The sequence below is a fragment of the Varroa destructor genome, unplaced genomic scaffold (genome assembly GCF_002443255.2).
Source record: "Varroa destructor unplaced genomic scaffold, Vdes_3.0 BEIS01000004.1, whole genome shotgun sequence".
NCBI lineage: Eukaryota > Metazoa > Arthropoda > Arachnida > Mesostigmata > Varroidae > Varroa > Varroa destructor.
Genome location: NW_019211457.1, coordinates 15,062,555 through 15,083,300, shown reverse-complemented (window position 1 = coordinate 15,083,300; position 20,746 = coordinate 15,062,555). Strand labels below are relative to the sequence as shown.

General features: G+C 40.9%; 1 protein-coding gene across 8 annotated transcripts in view; it reads left to right on the top strand.

Annotated features, from left to right (window-relative positions):
* The first annotated feature begins 834 nt into the window (after positions 1 to 834).
* The window catches only part of LOC111249409 (lewis-type alpha-(1,3)-fucosyltransferase-like), a 27,611-nt gene continuing 7,699 nt past the window's right edge, over positions 835 to 20,746 (top strand). The window contains exons 1-5 of one of the 8 annotated variants that reach the window (XM_086986454.1): positions 835 to 975; positions 2,858 to 2,903; positions 10,274 to 10,474; positions 10,707 to 10,835; positions 11,228 to 13,933. In XM_086986454.1, the coding sequence (XP_086842580.1) occupies positions 11,714 to 12,889 (1,176 nt within the window). In that variant the 5' untranslated portion in view covers positions 835 to 975; positions 2,858 to 2,903; positions 10,274 to 10,474; positions 10,707 to 10,835; positions 11,228 to 11,713 and the 3' untranslated portion in view covers positions 12,890 to 13,933. Of the gene's footprint in view, positions 976 to 2,857; positions 2,904 to 6,507; positions 9,902 to 10,250; positions 10,475 to 10,706; positions 10,836 to 11,227; positions 13,934 to 20,746 lie in introns of those variants that run through there. The other 7 variants (XM_086986456.1, XM_022803249.2, XM_086986455.1 and 4 more) reach the window with 7 other exon arrangements.

Here is a 20,746-nt window from a genome sequence, read left to right as displayed (position 1 = left end):
GCTAGGCTGTGGAGATATAGAGTCGTAAAGAATTGTACAAGACTATTCAACGAGTCATTATTCAACACCTCGTTACAGTAGTAGACCTGAGTAGTATACAGTTTGTCTGTGTGCGTTTTATGCTCCTTTGCGGTCGTGCTGATTCGTCTCGGTTCGTCAGCCCGTTTCGGCCTTCGTGTGTTCACTGATAATAGCTAATTCAGCTTGCTCGGTTTGACTTCCGCGCGCAATCGGCGTCCTATGCTGTATACCGAATACGGCTTGATACTTGACTAGTGCGATTCGGTGCGATGCCATGCTCAGCACAAGCCTCGATTAGCTAGAAGTCATACGCGCCGAGAGGTCCACGCGCATGGATAAGTGTCCTTCGACAGAGTGCAGAATAGATACGAACAATCAATGACTGTTTGGTAGCGTTGCTGGTGGCATTGTTGACGGTTTACTTGCAAACGAATCATAATAACGGTAGTAGCGATTCGTTTGGATTGCGATAGAGATAGTACTAGTTAATTTAATTTCCCCGGCAGCTCCTTAGCGCTGATCTAAGCGACGACCTTAAAACGTCAACCTTTCGATACACGTACACTTTAGTAGAAGTAATTAGCTCAACAAGCTGCTATGATCCTGCTGCTCTACCCCTTTTGCTACTGCAACAATGCCATGGATTTTCAACGAAAAGGAAGATGGACGATGGCTCTCTCGTGGTGATGTTATCGTTGAGGAATAGGCTATATGAAACCGAGCTTTTTTCGTTTGTTGTTGAATGTTTGGAAAATTCGGACGGGTGGCGACGGATACTCGTCAGCGAGCCAAAACATTCTCCATATATACTGTCAAGTATGAAGCTGACATTAATATTAAGTTTTCATCACATATGTCTGTGTCGTATATAGTCATGTACCTAACATTGACAACCCGAAAACTATTGCATAGAGCGCGGGCCTGGGAAACTCAACGATTACTATCCGGCTAAAAGTAAGATACTATATTTTCGAGCAACTTGCTCTATTCCGAGAGGTTTACCTATTTTAATATAAATTATCTGTTCTTAGTCAGTACTAGCTCGTCCGTTCGTTAAGGACAAGTTTAAATGCAGATATGAGACTAATTTTACTTAGTGTAAGGAATTATTGCTTAGTTTGTCTAGTTATAGACCTATTTTATCGTGTACTTTATGTCAACAAAAATCAAAATAGCTTATTTTTAACAGCAACTCAAATTCTGCCGAGTTACCAGCATATAACTGCTGTTCAGTGTATTACTATGCATATCTCCTTATTCTTTTACTGAAGATCGTTGCTATTGCTGTGAAAGCTGTGTAGCGGCCATGGCTACACACGATCTCGACGGTTATCTTGCTTCGTTTTTACAGACAGGCACAGAGCAGTCTAACAGAAATTAGTTAACGATTCCCCAAACGGACATCAACCTTCATTATTAGCCTGACAAGGTTTGTCAGTCCATTATCAGTTTTGAGTTGTTGGCGGTGCTGTGTCGTTCGACACGTTAAGACTAGTCCTATTTTGTGTCCTAGCTTTCCGAAATACTTCCATAGTCTTCTCAAGTGGCGCTGAGAAATTTGTCCGTTAGAATTCCGCCGGAGCTTATTCCTTGTAAAGGAAAAACGAGTTTTTTGTTGGTTGCTGGCCATGCAGACGCATGTGTTTGTTCCGCACTAAAAATGTCCCTTTACGGCGGAAAAAGTTCCATCGGTTGACAAGCACTGATATGTTAGTTTCGCGGAATATACGATGAATTTCTAATAAAGCCGATTGAGTTAAATATGGCCTAATATATTCCCGGGTGTGAATGGAAGATTAGGTTAGGAATGGAAGAATGAGATATACTTTGTGGTACCAATAGAGCCGAAGACTGTTCCGTTTGTCTGTAGAGAGTTCGAGCCAGAGTCGCATGGATTCTAGGATGCTATCATCTGTTTAAAGTACATACTAATAACAGAGCAGTCGATTCAAGCGAGCGTCGCCTAGATGCAGACATCGATAAAAAAGCTAGCTTGGAGAAGCATCTGGTATTGGTGCCGATACCGACGCAGAAAATGGCGAAAGAGAACCTAAACAACATTAATAAGGGAAATTTAAGACTGTGGATATGTTTTTCACTTGGTTTCAATTACTTCTATTGTCGGAAGAAAGAGGCCTAATTTAGGATACTGGAGTCAAGGAGGTCGCTTTCTTAAAATTAAGCTGGTCATCTAATAGAAAAATTTACATAAGTATTAGATCTATGCCCCATACATTGGTGAATGAGGTTGTGTGACGATGGCACAGTACGCCGTTTTACAATGGCTCCAAAGGAGTTTTATGAAGTTTCGAGACGAGTCCTCCATAATTCGAAATAAACACTTGTCCGCCTATCGAAAAGCTGACATTCGTCAGTATTTGCCATTGAATTAGAATGGCAACACTATATAATTCAAGCTTATCTATGTGAATATTTGATTGAGGTAGTCGAATGAAACCCGTGGGACGCATTTGCGCATGTCATTGCTAACTGTCGAGCCTTTCGGCCTGCATCTGCCGGATACAACAAAATCTTGCCTATTTATTTTTATTTTTATGTAAAGCAGCCTCATTTGTCGTATGTGATTTTGCGTAGAGTGCAAAGTAAAAAAAAGCTTGCACGACAATATCGTAAAACCCGAAAATAGGCGCCCGAGTGATGCATTGCCTACCGTTTAAAAACTCTAACTCGTCAAATGATCAAGGCATAATGAGAAAATTACTTACATTGATAGCAATAATGATAAGATCTGTTCTTACTTTACGTTAATTTAATATGATGTTCTTCATGTGTCGTCTTATGTCTTCCCTTGCACTACTTCGCCATCTGCCCAAAGAAAGCTGACCTGTCCGGGCTATGTCTGTGTGTTACGTGTACTATATGTAAGTTGTCTTGTGTTGAAATTTCAGTATCGGAAGCGCCACGAACTTAACGGCCATATTTATAAAAACAATGTGAGATATCTGTAGTAATAAATAGCAGCCTATTGAATAAACGTTATTGTAATTGTTCGGGAATTTTGCGATTTTTTTTGGCTAGCACCGTGAGATACAAGTTGATTGCAAGAATCTGTTCGCGACTATTTATTAGCGCCTATAGAAGTATAGCATACTTTAATAACACAGATCGACATTGCGTCGCTGCTTGTAACATCCGCTTTATAGAAGTGGTTGCAACGAACCGGCGCCTCTTTCGTTTTCAATGGCCTTGATCAGTCGTTGGTCGTCTGTAGGTTTTACTGATTCAAGTTTGTAATCAGCTCGAGACGTTTACGTCATCCATGCTGCACACTTAAGAAGTAGAGCTTAATTAATTTCATTAGCCAGATTGGCTCACGATCAGAAGGCCTCAGAATAGTATGTAAGACGTATATAAAAATAGGAATTTCTAGACTATATTAGTTGAATAGGACAGTCACAATAGCGATGGTTCAGTAAATGTATCGTCTATATATCTTCCGCTTGGTTTATCTGTGCACTATTTCTATTATTCGAAATTGGAAATTTACTACATGTTTACATGATAGACAACAGGACATTTTTCATTGTAAAATGTTAGCGATAAACGCTTTCTATTGATTTAGGCTTGGTGCACGTCGACGCTTCATTGACAACGACATTTTAATTTTTTCCTTTTTTTTTTTTTTTTTTTTTTACCAATAAACAGCTTCTTATAGCAAATAATTATCAGAGAGCCCGATGACTAAGGCGTTTATTGCCCCTGTTCATACCCATCTTTGCTACACCACAATACCCAGATGCTAGACTGACTGCCGAGTACTTTTGTTGAAAGCCTATGAATTTGTTTTAATAATACCACTAGTTGACCTCGCTACGAGTTCGCCACTGCTGAGTCAATTAAATAAAATCATTTTTTTCGTAGGCAATTAACTAGGGCAAAGATGCCATTAACGCGAACAGTTGTCAATCGCAGCTTTTCTTCTCTCTTCTGTCCATACACCCAGCTGCTTCATGTTGTTCCTTTGTTAGAAAGCTGTAAACACGTACGCAATTCATAACATTCATAGAATGAATTGTTGTATTTCTTACACATTATTTTAAGCCAGGCGAGCGTAAAAGGCCTAAATGAAGGCTTCGGTGGCAGACATACAAATGCGCAACTAGAGATAAACCGCATTTGCGAAGAACACGCTAAGTACAGATAGGAAATAGCCCGTTGGCCTTACTGACGTTACTCCTAAACTGTACAGACTATTTGGCAAATAATCTATGAACAATCGTGAACGTCATTTAGTTTTTTTGTCTACCGTCTCCATAAACCGTGCTCTTCCACCGAGTGCTACCGTAACGGCCGTTACAATCAACTTTCCCAATAGTGCCAGCATCGTTGTATGTATGTGAGCTTATAGCAGTATTTTGCTAACAGCATCTTTAGAAGCATATCCTCTAGAAGAAGTGCTTTTCGTCATTGTGATAACGACCGGCGAAGTGTTCTCTTCATATCCTACAGATGTACTTATGCGGACAAAAACCTATGAATACTTCGGTTTTTTTCTAAAAGAGATTATAATAACAATACGGATTTCTGTCTGTCGTTACGCTCCTGTCACTGTCAGTGGGTCTGTACGTTTCCCTAAATGTGTTCGTAATTCGGATCCTCCGCCACGTGTTATCAGTTGACTACTAAACACATTGGCAGCATCAATAAAAATGGCAGCCTATTGATATCTGAGTGTCTTGGTCCGTTTCCTGCGTGTTTTTAGTTTGGTTACGCACGTAATCGGTATCATCACGTTTTGTCATTGCCTGCCAAACTGCCGTCGAAAAAATTGTCCGAGCTTCATGCACATGATGGACACACAGCCAGCAGCGCCGTCTGCGCCAGGGTATGGGCACGACTCCGCCAAGCTTTCCCTCATCGTGTCTTCTCTATTCCAACTTAGTATGCCAGCCATTAAGTGACCTCCGCGGTGTCATGTCCGTTCTAGCGGTACACCGACCGCGTCGACAGTGGCGCTGCCCTACGCTTTTACGACGACTCACGTTTACGTTTGTTTTTGACACCGAATCACTGTTCATATTTCTTACTTCATGATTGTTAATAGCATTGGTATTGTTATTGTTATCGCTGGGTCAGGCGTCGATATGGGCGTTGCGTCGTATATATTGTCGTCGGCAGGTAGCTAGCGAGAACGTGATGCTTCGTTGTAAGGGGTTAACCAGCTAGTGGGGAACAAAGATGATGCAGATACTGAACTGGATATTGGTGATTTTTGTGAGTTGTCCCGTTAATTAGCGTTTTGTCTGACTGGGGCGTGGTGTTAAGTATAAATAGCAGCGTAGAGTTCCGTTGGCCGGCAAACGGTTCATGCATTACGGAAAGAATAAGCCGCGTGCAATGTAGTGGACTCATATTTTTTCAGTTCTTCTTGACAACAATCCATTAATCGTGTTTATTCCATTCATGGTGATCCTTCGTGGCATTGTTATCTAGCTTTGCTTACTTTCTAACCTTTATAATAGGCAATAAAAGATAAGCCTTAATTATAGGAATCATTATCGCAAATTGTGCTTATATGCATAACCTAAAGAGTTGTCAGTATCTTTAACAACATTTCTTAGTGCTTTGACTACGTTAAACAAACGGATATCTATTAGTTGTACTCGAATCCTAGAACGCTGCATGTGACTTGAATCGAAACTCCCGTCGTCCGTTTTGACTTACTAACCCAAATTCTTGGGAAAACTTTTGGCATTGTTGTTGGGCGACAATCAAGCCTATAAACTGCTTTGATCTATCTTATCGGTCGGCAAGCGTCATCAAGCACCGGAAAAGTTAACTCCGAAAGCCCCATTTTAGGACCCCCAGACTAGCTATGTTGTAACAACGAAACAATAAAGAAAATACCGTGTTTATAGCACATTCACACATTATCTAAGCGGCACCTAAAACTGAGACGAACAAGACAAAACTCAATACGTCTAGTTTGATTAGTTCTTCCCTTTGTCCGGCTTAGGCTGAAACATTTACTATAGTCTCAAAACTGGTCGTTTCTATTCGATGCACAAATAGCATATAGACGTACATCCGTTTCCTTAACGGTCACCCCGCGGCCTATTGTTTAGGATTTCTCTGAGTTCGCGTATAAAGAGAAGGACCATGGGTGCGTCCTGATACCTACTGCGTATGCGAACAGCTCGGTTTTTTATTTCTTGTAGAAAATCGCAGCTTTTTGTGCACTGCGTGGTTTTGTTGCGCACTTAAGCCAATACGCTCTATGTAACTCCCTAGCATAATTGGCGGAGTGATAAAAAAAAATTAAGATGTCTGATTGTCTACCACAAGCTGACACGACGCGCACTTTCTTTGAGATACTTTTAATATCTTTTAGAGTGGCTTCTGTGCTACTTGGCGACACTTTGTTTTTTAGTATTTTGTGATCCGTATCAATTGCTAACGAAATTGTTGTTGTTATTGTCGTCGGTAATAAGAATTTATAAGCTGAGAAGGGTAGCAATCGTGGCGGTAAATATTACCACTCACCTCTATAGTAGCGACACATATAATCAATCAACCAACTGAATTCAACATATAGGAAGGTCACTTTCCCCTATCACAGTATCCATCTGTTGGGATTCCGTAATAGAAGAGCTCCGTTTGGGGACAGTGTCCCTTGTCCATAATTATTACGCCTGGATGTTTCACTCAACGTCATCTGCGCGTTACGAAGCGTCGATTTGCCCAAGAACGCAGAACGCGTTACGTTTCGAAGTTTTTTTTTAATACAGAGGGGACATTTGTGTTTTGCACGGGTAAGGGGCGCAGTACAAGAAGGTGGGATCTAGTAAAGTGAGCTAGATAATATTCATACATCGATATGAATAATTGTAAAGCTTTGGGTTATTTTTCTCATGGGTCCAATGTTTTCAATCTACTGAAGTAAGCACAGTACCATCGAAATTAGACTGCATGCGGGACTTTGTTCTGTTGACTATGAATGCAATATATATATATATATATAAGCGTACTATATGATAGCTTATAAACCTACAGGATTCTCAGAGTATAAAATGTTATCGTTTTTCTTTCTAGTTGGACATGGTCTTAACAGGGCTATGTTATGTTTAGATCAATTCTACCCATCTACTACTAGATTAATTTGACCAAAGAAAAACATCAACGAATGCTCAGCAGGTTAAAATCTGTGCTCAACATGCTAAATTGTTGACAACTAACATTGAATTGGGATCAGGCCATTACAAGTGACACAGACTTAACACTACAGAGTAACTAAAAAAATTCAGATGATGCTATTAATACGCGTAGAAGATGCGTTCGCCTTTCTCTCGTTACCTAGAATTTGCGCTTGATAGATTTACTTTGTTCTCCTTTTTTGTTTTCGCAAAAAAACGGCGCCAGCGACACCGGTTTAGAGTACATATTGACTTGAGTAGATGATGATGAGCAGGTGTGCGTAAGTTTGGATCGGTCGTGACGATTAGTATTGTTATAACTATTATCATTGACGATTCTATTATTTAACAATGGATCTCGTTGAGTTTGCAGTATAAGGCCGTAATTTCATTTACGTCAACTTGCTTTCCATTTTGTATCTTTGCGAAGTTGCTTGGTCTGTTGATAGACGTACGATCTTAATGATTTTGGGAAAGTCCAATAAACAACAAGATCACAGCGTAGTAGAACACTTTGTTGTTGATGCTCACAAAATCGGCAAAAGAGAGCTGAATACTCCTCGACGCCAGCAGCCATCAAGCGCTCAACGCGTTACTTTACCTATTTCTCAGCACTTCGTTATACGATAATAGAAGACTTCCTCATTTATCTGATCCATATAATATTTTTCAGGATCTAATAGAAAACTTTAACGGACCTGTCGAAGAGACGTTTGTTGACTGGCAGTAACAGCGCCTGTCATCTTTCAAGACCGCTTATTCGTGCATTGAGTTCTTTTTTTCTACATATATACTCGTTGAAATAATGTTTTTTTGCCGCTAGAACTTGGTTCTGGAAATCTAACCGATAAATATGGCCATACTTTATCATAATACAGAAAAGTTTTATGTCGTTCACATACACTTTGGTTGAAGATGTCCTCTCTCAATGAATTTCCGATCCGATAACGTTCATTATCAGCTGGTGACTATGAAAAAATATCAATGCAAAGAGATATTACGAACTTGCTTGTCGGAAATAGTACTGCTTGACCATCTAATTGTGCTCTCTGTTAATGTCCATCCACTTGGTCCTCTGTCGTAAGTTTGTTTAGGCTTCGTTGAATATGTCGTAGAAGCTGTTATAGTTAATGCTAAGTGGTATAATATAACCTCTCCCCAATTTTACGGTGACTGCTGCTGCCGCACTTACTTTTAAAAATGGAAATAAGCAAGGTTAAATTTTGAATTAAACAAAAAACAGGTTTTTGGAAGCTTGAAAACGTAGCAGAAACACAAATACGATATCGCGGAAATTTTGTGCAGATGCACCTTCGCTGCTTACAATTAATCGGATAAAATGTAAGTTTGAAACGGACGAAACTCTTCAGGAGGCATTATACGGAAGGCAAAAAGTATCACTGAACTTCACCACGCAACAAAAAGCTGCAGAGTATTAGCGAAATTTTAGCGAAAATTTAGAAAGCAGCCAAATCGTGAGCTTGGCATTAGAAAATTAAGTTGTAACTGCATTTTAAAACGTTCTCAATAAAAAAAACTTACATTTCAACAATGCCAGATATTATCGATAATTTACACCGAAGTAAATCATTTTACGAATGGCATTTAGAAAACTGCGAACGAGGAAAACGAAAATTTCCCAAACGAATGGGTTGGCCCCCCGAAAAGAAGAAATTCCTTCCCTATCTAACGTAATCTGGCCTAATAACGTAAGATCTAACGTGACTGGCTTTTTGTAGGCTTTTTTTGGGGCTAAAGTCTATGCCAGAAAACCGACGATCCTGGAGGGTTTAAGGGCTGCAATCGAATAAGGATGAGCTGAATGATACAAAATGAAATATCTTTTGAAATTTGTGAATTAACAGCCCGCTCTCAACAGCAGTATGTAAGTACTGAGCGGAACGGTACGCGAAAGGCGTTACACGCAGGCTTTATTGCAATTTAATTGCTAATTAGATGCAAACAACAATTGAAGTTATAATAATTTCGTTAGAATATATTGTATTAACATTTTTTACCGGTAATTAGACCTGCTGCTTCTCTAATATTAATGGTAGCCTGCTTGCCTGATCAATAATATCTCTGAATGAATGTCCTGGCTGGTTCCAAATGAACGTAGAGCCGAGTCGTAGCCCAACCCAGTCCAGCATCGTGAGCAAATTTTCTCTCTACGCTGTGACGATACATTTTCCATAATTACGTACTTTGCATTCTTTCATTGTTTTTCGGTAAGTGATTTTGTCTCGATGCTTTAGCGGGTGCCGCTCGTGACGAAGCTCCTTGCGACTTTCATCAGCGGGGTATGGACTTCCGAGACATTAGATGAGTTCCGATGGAGGCCATTGTTTACCGCTCTATTTTTAGTATTCTAACATTGGAAATCGTATTCCTGTTAGTCGTATAGGCTAAGCTCGCATAGATCTGAGGTGTACGAACTGCCCATCTGTTGCTAAAGTTGTTGTTGTGGTTACTGCTGCTGCTGCTGTTGAGTCTCGGTGACCAGTCAGTGCATTTAGTCAGCTCATCCATCAGAATCGGTGATTGGTCGCCCTTTCGTATGCAGTCTGTTATCGGCTGAAGATCTGTTTACTTTTGGCAATCAGAGAATACAGAAAATTGACGAGCTAAGATGATCAAGCGTGTTTGTGCGGATTGCTTTGCTAGAGGCAATGTACATTGTTTCTCATTACATTATCGTTCATGTTTGTTGTACCCGCTCACCCACTGTGAGTATATACCTACGTTGTGTGTACGGGCTGTACTTAAAGATCATTGTAGGTGTTTTTTTTTGCAATTTAACTTTCAGCGTACTGGGTAGTTTGGCGTAGATATACCTTGGCAGATATCACTTCGCATGGCGCGAGGTAGTATGTAGTCGTATTGATGTAGTATCCAAGATGGTTCTGCGCGTGCATAACTTCAAAGTGTTTCTGTCTTTGGCTCTGCACGTCACACCAGATTCTGGTACCCACCATGTTATCATTCTATGCTAGACTTTTTAGACAATTTCGTTGTGACGTGCTAAACAAACCCATGTGTCTTTGACCTGTCTATGTATGTGCTTGTTTAATGAAGGATTAAAACCGGACCTATTACAGCTATAATGACGACTACTAGTACAACAACAACCAGAACCACTAGCAGATAGGTGGGCCAACCAACATAGCAGACGGATTGGCCTGAATCTCCACCTGGCCTAGGAGGGAAAAAAGGAAAGATTGATTAGAGCTTTGCCTCAAATACATGCGTAAAAGGACGACGCCGTCAATGAATGTCATTAATCATGTCACTTTTTTGTGGTGAGTCACTTTTTTTTTTTCTCAGATGGGCGTTCGTGTTTAAGTCAGTGCTAACCTGATCACATCTGATAAGTCTAAACTATGTTAACTCTCAAAGATTCCTTTTTTGTTCGGTTTAGCTCCGACAACTGGTGACTGCTGAACGTGTAACGATAATAGTAGCAGGAATATCACAATAATTGTAATGGTACCACTGATCATATTAGAATCTAATGCAAAAACATGGTTATAGATGGCTGCCGCATCGACCAGCTTTCCGGGTGAGCTACATAGGACTTACGTCGTGGATTAACTCGATGGACATCCACCATAGCATACGATCCCACTATCAACAACAACATCGTCCATAAACTTCTACAAAGTTAGCGGCAAAAAGCACAGCTTCTCTATAAACAATAACAACAACAGAAATAACTCCTTTCGCCGTAGTGTAGCTCTCGCTAGTATCAGTCTCGATAGCTAGATATATATCTCATGTGTGTACCACTGCAAAAGCTGGTCGTCCATGCTGCCGTGACCGTTCCAACTATCACCGACAGCTGGCAGCGTTTCCTTTTCTGTCTTTTCTGTAGTCAACCAATGTCCTCATAGTCGTTGACGCTGCTGCTGCTGCTGTTGCAGTGCGCAATATTTACGTTGCGTCCTCTCCCACTCGAAAACTAACTGAGTTGTCTTGTTTCTGTCGGTTTCTGACTGGGGAACGCGCGTCTATCGCGTTCCTTCGGCCCCGTTGTCTGTGCATTTCCCTTGCAGGAGAAAGCGTGCTGAACTATAATACTCTGGCTGACGAACTGGCCGAGTAGAATCACCCGACGAAACGAGGCCGTGGAGGTTGTGTGTGCGTGGCGACGTAGGAGACTTGAAAAGCGAGGCAAATCAAATAACGACCTCATCACAGCCACCTCGCCGATGCCGGTAGCTCTGGAGTAAATGCAGATTGATCAGCTCAGGATCGTTACTACCGAATGAAGTACGACGATCGATCAAGGGATGATAATGTACAGAAACTGATACATTAGGTAGTCCACCAGTGTTGGTGTTTAATCTCTACCGGGCCAAATAACACGCGGATAAATGCAAAGTGCTTACGCTCCAGTAAGGTTTTACCATTTCTGTTAGGTTAGATTAAACTTTCTGGGCTCGTTATCGGGATCCGACTTTTAAGCAGGACTAGGTTTTCCTATTTGTGGGGCCGTGCGCTCGAATGACACGAAAAATTCAAAGATACCGGTCGAGACGATGCGTATAACGATGCTGGTTAAGTCGTTTCTTGCGCAGCGATGGCTCGTACGTCTGATTCCGGCGGCCTTTCTGGGACTATTTGTTTTCTCATTCGTGTTCACCTACATGAACGTGATCCCACGAAGGGGATCATTTTCATTCGACGCTCTACCGATTTGTGACGCCCAGGTAGAGCCGGCAGTTGTGCAGCAAGCCAACTATTCTATCGTTTTGTGGACGTCCTACTTTAACCTACAGAATCACCCAGCTTTTGACGATTCGCCCGTGGATCCGAAGCTGTGTGCGTACACTAACTGTGCATTTTCTGTCGATCGTGATGAAGTGGACGCTGCCGATGCCGTTGTGTTTCACCAGGCAGACATGAGCTTGTCAGACCTACCGCCCACGCGAAGGTTTCGGCAGCGTTGGATTATGTACAATCAGGAATCGCCACCTAACAGCTTCACGCTAAGCCCTGCCTATAACGGCATATTTAATTGGTCGATGACGTACAGCCGAACCGATGATATCGTGGTGCCGTATTTCGAGACGTGTAGACCTGCCAACCTAAGTGATTCCGCCATCAATGAAATCGGCGCCGGCACCGAAGAAAAAGCGTGGGCTGCTGTATGGTTCGTTAGCAACTGTCGTGGTCCAAGTAATCGGATGGCGTACGTGGAGGAACTTCAGAACTATATCACCATCGATATAATCGGTGCCTGCTCACCACGTAACATTCAGTGCGCGAAAGACAATCACAAAGCGTGTCTGGACACGTTTTTACCTAGGTACAGGTTTGTGCTGGCGTTCGAGAACTCAATTTGTAACGATTACGTGACAGAGAAACTGCGCAATGTGCTGCCGTACGACGTTATTCCGATCTTTTGGGGTGGCGTCGATTATGGAGAATTTCTGCCTCGGGAGAGTTTTGTTGTCGCGACGGACTACCCGAATCCAAGAGATCTAGCCAGAGCTTTGTACCGTTTTCGAAACAACGATCTGTTCCGGCGGACGTTGTCGTACCGGCGGGGCGTGCAAGCCCGTGGCGTCAGCTGGAAGTGTCGCTTGTGCGAGAAGTTAAACAAGAGCGGAAATCAGACGTCGGTGAAGAGACGTCTCTATCAAACCAGTCATCGAAATGGCCGATGCAAAGTCTGGCGGCGGGGTCATTTCCAAGAGCATTTCCCCCATTAGATCTCAATCGGCACATAATCCTACAGATACGCAAGATGAGCAAATGATGTTGCCCGCGAATGGGGACTGTAGAAATTTGGGTCTACAAGGCGGGTTAGTAGGGTTGTGAATATGAGTAGGGGAAATACTGAAAGATTTATCCTATTTGTGGAACTGTCTCTGTTGTCGATCCAAGCAGGGGTCAGATCGTTCTTCCCCGGGTAATGTAAATGTATGTTTGTGTATGTATGTATATGTCTAAATAAGCAGTATTTTCGCCACCGCGACCTCATAACATCAGCATCTATATAGTGGTATAACAGTGCTTTATGTAATCGAAATCATTTAGGATACAATTTAAAATAGTTATCGAACAACGTGTATTGTTTTCGATAGTTGGTTTTTAACTGGTTTTCTATGACAAACCCCTAGGAAGCATTTCTTCAAGCACCTATCAGGTAGGGTATCGGTTCGATCCGAATAATCTGAAGGAAACGCTTGCTAAGCCGAGATCTGCGATACGAGGAGACTATTTAGATTATACCGAGACAGCCAGCACGAGTATGAGTTTAAAAGTCACAATTTTCGGTGAACGCCGACGGCGGTCACTAGGTGTTGCTTGTGTGCGTGATAATGCGGCACAAATTTGTTGTTGCAAACAATGCCTGTCAATCAAAATGCATCAGTGATCAAATACAGGACGCGACGAGCCTCATGAGCGTATACTGACGTAGGTGAAGTCCGGGTGGATTGTAAAAGACACATCGTAACACTCAGTGCAGCTAGCTATGTGATATCATTTATTGTTTGTTATGAGGAACTAATATTAGTTATACGAATGTAACTTTATATGATAAATCATTATGGCGCGCAATTTAGCGCCACTTTTCAGCACTTTCCAGCTTCAATGGCAGCTAATACATTTTACAGTTCCGTTCACCCATAAAAATTATAGTACGAAAAATAGAACTATATTTTTTATACAAATATATTGCCAATTTTTTTAAAATTTATTTCTAAACAAAGTTGCGCGCCGCGACGGTAATAAAGATGTTTGTCAAAGAACTTGCTGGATGTTTTCAGTTTTGATGTACCTTAAACAATCTTGTCAACCGTATAGAACACAACAAGTCTTAAGACAGCTGCACGGGCCAACTCAACAGTAACTGCTAAATTAACTTATTTAGAATTTAACGTAATAGTAATTTAGCCAAAAAATAGCAATAGTTCTTATCGTTTAAAGTGTTTACCTGCAGGTATTATAGCATGTATCGTATTATATTCACTCAATTATTTGGAACTGATCTTCAAATCGTGCGTTGTTATGATAACTTCCAGATAACTAGAATTCCAGATCCGAGCTCTAATTGTTCGCTCGTAGATTTTTGCTGCTTCAGTTTTATTGCTCGTATGTTCCGAATCAGCAGTCATCTATTGCATGTTGATCCTTCATTTTCGACAGGTTAATTGGAAGATTTGAAACTAAAAAAAATAACGTGTTTTTTCTTTGCTAACCTTATGGCACGAATTACAAACGATATTCAGTGTCGTTCATTTGCCTATATCGCTGTCCTTATGGGGATGGATACGCGAAAGTCGGGTAATATCGTCGTGTAAGGATCTGCACTATGTATTGACTGTTCACCCTATGTTGCCCTGTGATAAGAGGCCAAATTAATTCCAACTTGATGCTGCTAATAGACAAAATATCGGCCTAGTAGAAATCACCGCAAATCAGCAAACGTGAACGTGCCTTACGTACGTACTGTTACAGGACGGCTTTAGGCTGAAGGTGTTCGCGGAAGCATCGAGAAACAAACTTCATAATCTGAGTCGGATATGGCCTGTTCAACGAAGTAAGAGATCTGCAATGAAATTTCGTGCGCTTCTCCCACGGAACAAGTTCGGGAAGCTACAGCCTGCCACTCGCTTGCCTACGCTAAGTCTGAACTGGTCAGCAGAAATGATGCCTATTCTTTGGAGCCCTTCTAGACGGCCTTGATGACAGTTTCCATGGCTTTCAAATACCTTATGTTTACATACTCTGCTATGGATATATCGCTTATAATCTTATTGATACTCGTTGCTTATCAATAGATTTCATGCCAGCCATGAGAATGGTCACTCAACAATGAAATAGCTAAAGCTAAATGGACCGATAGATACTTTCAATGCAAGTAGAAGCTGAATATCGTCCACTAGAAAAAAAAAATATCTAACTCCGTTTCATCGGAAAATCCAAGTGTGTTTGTTATTCTATGAGAACATATGACTGATTGCTAGTAATGCAGAATCAATCATCAGTTGGTTCATATCAAGGTGCTAAAGGAAACGCAAGTGTGGCCAGCCATTGTGGATGTAGAGGCGTCACCGTCAACCGAATTTGCATACGTTACGACAGCGGTGCAATAGAGCTAATTCATATTTGAAGCTATATTATAGGTGATCCATTTCCTGCTTCACGGTGTCGCAGATAGCCAACCGTAGTTGACTTCATAGTGAAGTACAATAAATATGAGGGTCGATAATCCGCAATGCGAATTTTATTCTAGATTACGATCAGCAATTGTCGTTGGACGAAAATCACGAGAACGTTGCTATTTTCGAAATTACGAGTTAGCAATGAAGGGTGTACATCTGTAGGACGATTATTGACGCCTAGCAATGACGTATTCTCTAGTCACGTTCGAAACGCCAACTACTGTATATCATTCAAACCGAACTAGAAGATTTCATTACAGGGACGTCGCAACCATGGAGCCTCTGCTAAATCGACCGCAATCTTTGAATCACTATTATTATTATCTGTTATTATGTATAGGGTTAGGGAGAAATTCTCAACAGTTACATGGTCTTCATCTTACGTATATGACAGTAACAGAAGAGAAAAATGTAGGCAAAATAAATATAAACTGATCACCATCAACCTGTCGAAGCGTGGTTCGCAACTTGTCGAGTTATGTTTGCTTAATGGTATATATATATATACATATGTATAGCTTTCGAAAGGCCCAGTTGATGATAACCTACGGTGTCAACCTGTTTTTGTTACAGCAATTCTTTGAGCTACTGCACGCCACCTTCTGCGATGCAGTGAGAATAGCTGCGGTCTAACAAGTTGACCTTCGTAGGGACGGAATATTTTTCCACGCGGCTCAAACTATTCCACTAAATTTCCACTTTGAGATTGCTTACTATACCACAAAGGCACCTGATAAAACACGTTTCCCTATCACACGCTCCAATGACCAGGCCCCCAGTGATAAGATTCTATCGTAATGTAAGCATCACAACGGTTGCTAGCTATTTAATCTTAGTCTCTTCGACATGGGTCGATTGGAGGATGTTATTTTATATTATTTGTCTGCAAAATCAGTAGGACGAATGTTTCCGTCATAGAGTTTGCTGTAAATTGAATTCAGTTTGTCCAGAATCAATTTGTGGAATAAGTCGAGTTCGGTTGCGTGTTGGTCAAAAATAGAAATTTTTTTTATTTTTTTAATAAAATTAGACGACGTAAAGTGTGAAGGCAGCGTATGGCAGTAATAAATCGATAAAAATATGATTATTATTATTAAAAAGATTTGATACAAGCTCCAGGACTAGTCATTATTAAGATTAGAATATGTAAAAATTGTCAATTGAAAAAATTATAAAGTATACTGCCTGATAGCATTGTATCATCGTATATCACTCGGATGTTGCATTTTTCATTTCCGGATAGCTCTTCCGAAATCTAAATCCACCTACTTTACTTATCATATTCAATTCATTTCAACAATTCAAATTCGTTTTTTGCACCTTTCAAAATTGGCTAGAATGGACTATAGATGCGTAAAGATAGTAAATTAGTGTGTTTGAGATACGTTGATAATAAATTAGTAACTTCTAATGGCTTGTATCAAGAACGTAGGTTGACGTAGGTCCTGAGATCAATTGACATAGGAGACCACTTCTAAAAGCTCTTCCGACGGACCTTCAAGCCGATTTCTCGCCAAGTGCCGCTTCAGACTCATTACGAAAGGCAGCTGTGCGTCCTATGAAAAGACTGGCTCCGAAATTATTTCAAGGTAAATATATGCGCGGCATATATTTACCTTGAGATACATACGAATTATATCTTAGAGACGTCTGCAATGCCTAAATCTCATTCCCATCATATATCTTTATGTGGAATTATCATAGCCTAAAATCCATTGACAAATCCCGATAGCGTTTGCTAGGAACGTTGAGGAAAGTCGAGTGGAATTTCGTTCATTGAAGCATGGCGTCATACTACGTTTTGTATATCTAAATATAAGTAATTGACAGGAATCTCAAGCAGCGCCAACTCACAATTTTGCGAAAAATACTTCCCCTTGAAGGAGCCGTTCTTGACAAATGATCTTAAAAAGAAAGAAACCCTTTAATGACTTTCTGGGCTTCTTTTGAACCACCGTAACATTCAGCGCCATGCACCTGTCGTGCTACTCTTAACGTAACGAGACGTAAGAACTTATCAAGAAGTCGAAAAGGCTACTCCACGTCTACATTTAAATAGATAGTATGCACGCTAACTAAGCGTTTACCAACGCAAAGCGACGATGAAGTTTTAAGAGGCGAGAACACAAATTCTTGCATGTAATTAGTATGTGTCGCTGGTGTATCGAGGGGCAAAAATAGGCTGTATTTTGTATAACCTTTGCATTTTTCTCATAGACTTCTAGTGCATTTCGCCGATTTTCCAGAAACTCCAGTTGCTATTTTGAAAAGCATTCGAATCTACGAGTATTACTGGAAGGTGATGGAAAGTCCTTTTAGAATATTACACTTCTACGACTATAACGGTCAGCGGCGTAATCGGCCCCCATAGGCATCGGGGATCGTTTGTAAATAAGTTTTAAACCTGTTTATGATTGATGCGACAAAAAACAGTAGCAAACTGTTCATGTGCAGAAACGATTTGAAGCCAGCGGAAAGAAAGGCGTCTCGACTATGGCGTCTGTTCTCGATTCCGGCTGAGCGTAACAGCAGCGGCGGCGACGACGACGACAATGGAAATTTAACGCACGCATGACGATATGTAGAGGCGCTAAGTTTACAAGGATCCACTGAGGTAACGCTACAAAGTAGCAGACTAAATATAAAAACTCCTTTTTGGCGAATTGGAGAACCTAATAGTAATAATGACCTATTGATATCTACACATATATCACATAGGTGTGTACGTTTTTAATGTATAGATGACGTTAGAGTTTATACATATAGTAACCATCTCAGAATTATTTTATTAAGAAAGACGGAATGAATTAGTCAAAGAGACGACTCTGATGAAGCAAACTAAATAACCCTTAATTAGTGTGCTATGTACGCTCTTCTCATCCCTACATTCAACGTATCAGCGTTGCTGCGAAAGCGGCTGGGATGCACTGCTGCGCGCACTGGTATCACTTGGCCTTACAGATTTCCGGTACAATAGCTCCTGATGGCTTTCTGCTATTGTTAGATTATCGATTCAAATTGTCAATACCCCGACTAAACGTACTACTACTTTAAATGAAGCAAAGTTTAAAGCCTACTTCTGGCTAAACTGTCATCACGATTAGACCGTGAACGCTACCGCTTTTCGTTGTTATTATTTTTGTCTAGTCATTTGCGCGCAGACGCTGGCCAAACAAGAAACTTCGAATGATGCATCTCTACATCTAACCCCTTCTATTATATGGTCAATGCTCCGTCTTCAGGAACGAACTTTACTGTAGCTGCCGTTCAGCTGGATCAAGCGACGCCATGAGTCAAGAAAAAAAACATGATAATACATAACAACATGAGAGTCCAGCCTTCCTGGTAAATGTAAGGAAGTCAAAGACGAAAATGGATTAGCGTTGTATCCGGATACATGCTCCTGCTTCTGGCAAGATACTACTATCCCTTCCAAAAGCCATACTGACTATAGGAATCGCACGCAATCGACAATACCAGATAGTCAAATAGGCACTAACAACAAAATAAGCTTGTTTAATAGAACTCGCTCTTGGAAGGAATACGTCCCGGCGCGCACGGATGATCTCTTTCGATCATCGAAGCATAGGGACCCACATTTTGGTCCTTAACTAGCTGTGATTTCTTTTCAAGGAACCCATGTTTTGTTGACTGCCATAGCTCGGCTCGCCGATGACTTTAATCCATTGTTTACCTGGAGCCGACAGAGTTTTGCCTGTCATTATAGACTTGCATGTAATATTCATATCGGTCGCTTCTACATAAACAGATGCGAGTCAATGTACGCGACCGCACAGATGACCATTGGTCAGCGCGCTTGGCAACGTTGTGACAAAACGGGCTCGAACGGAAGCGCGAAGCCTCCATGTTAATTAACGAAGTGTTGCGTCTATGCAAGGAGCGTTATCTGATTTTTCGTTCAACTCAAATTTTCAGCTAATTTTTGGCCAAGAAAAAAAATTAAATATTATTGTCTCCTTAGATAGGTCTGTAATGAGACAAAAAATGAGCTAGCTGCGAATGCGACAATAGATTGTTCAACGCTTTGATTAAGCAAGCTTATTTCATATATATACATATCAACAAATTATTAATAAACGTGAAAGATTTTTAAGTCTGGTTCTTTTTTGGCCCGGGTTTTGGCTTAAACACGCACTTTTGGCTTAAATTTAACCTAAGCTCGATATAATTTCACTATCGTTTCCGCAATCATCCCCCTTCCAGAACTGTGATATTTCTCTGCTAGAATAGAGTGCCCTTGATTTAAAGTGGACCTGTTACATAGCCGCCTTCCGTAAACTTCTCTTGACAAGCCCAGTTGCAGCTCGACACGTTTCACTTGGGACGCATCAGTCGAGACAATTGTCAATAAACAAAATAGGCGATCGTTAACATACGAAAAATCGCATAGCGTCTATCCGGTATCTATGAAACGTGATGTTAAACTATCTGCGTTTTGCCTAGGTAATTACACACTCCTCACGCCTCACGCTTTCTCCTTGCTTCTTAGCCAATGTATAGTTCGTAAGTAACTATCCAATATATTTAATAATATAAATCGACTTCAGCGACCAACTGCGCATCTGTCGGAACGTTGTTCTAGATTGGTAGTCGGCAAAATCTATGAAAATATACCAGTTTGGAAATTAGCATACTCCACAGTTTCAAACGTCTGTAACGATGCCAGCTTTTTATGTGACCCACATAGGGAGAGAGTACTCATAAGCTACCTGTGAAAACTTGTCTTTCAATGCGTTCAGCCGTAGCTGAAGTAGCATATTTAAAAACTTAGGGCAACAATGGTAATAGTGATATCGATCGAATGACGTCCACTACAACTTAGCAATAGTTACTTTGCGGCCATTTATCTTACAACAACTGTGAAAGCACTGTTAAGCCGATACGACAAGTTACTTCACTAGAAAAAACAAGGAACGCTGTTTGTTCCGAAGTATCGCGCGAAAAATATCCACGCCAATGTTGACTAATACCTGTATCGTCGGGACTCGATGCAGGCCGCACCTTTCGTTGGACAGTCTTTTGCTCAGCTAGAATCGATGCGTGAGTCTTCTAGGGACATCATGTATTCGGTGCAGTTTTATATTTTCTAACTAATTGAGTAAACGTTGTGAAAGTCCTTTGTTATTTGTCCTACATCATTGCTTGCATGTGATGCTGCTGTCAATATAGGCGCAGGACATGATAGATGCACATGCAGGTTTCAATGTGGCATAAATGAATACCTTAAAAGTATGATTATTATTACTAACATGGTATCAACAGATGATTCACAAGCACAACCAAAGAGCAACAACACGTAAACGCCTTAGTGTAACCCTTTGCCATTGTACTTAGCATTCAGCGTATTTCATTGCGTGTCAATTGTTTCCGATTTGG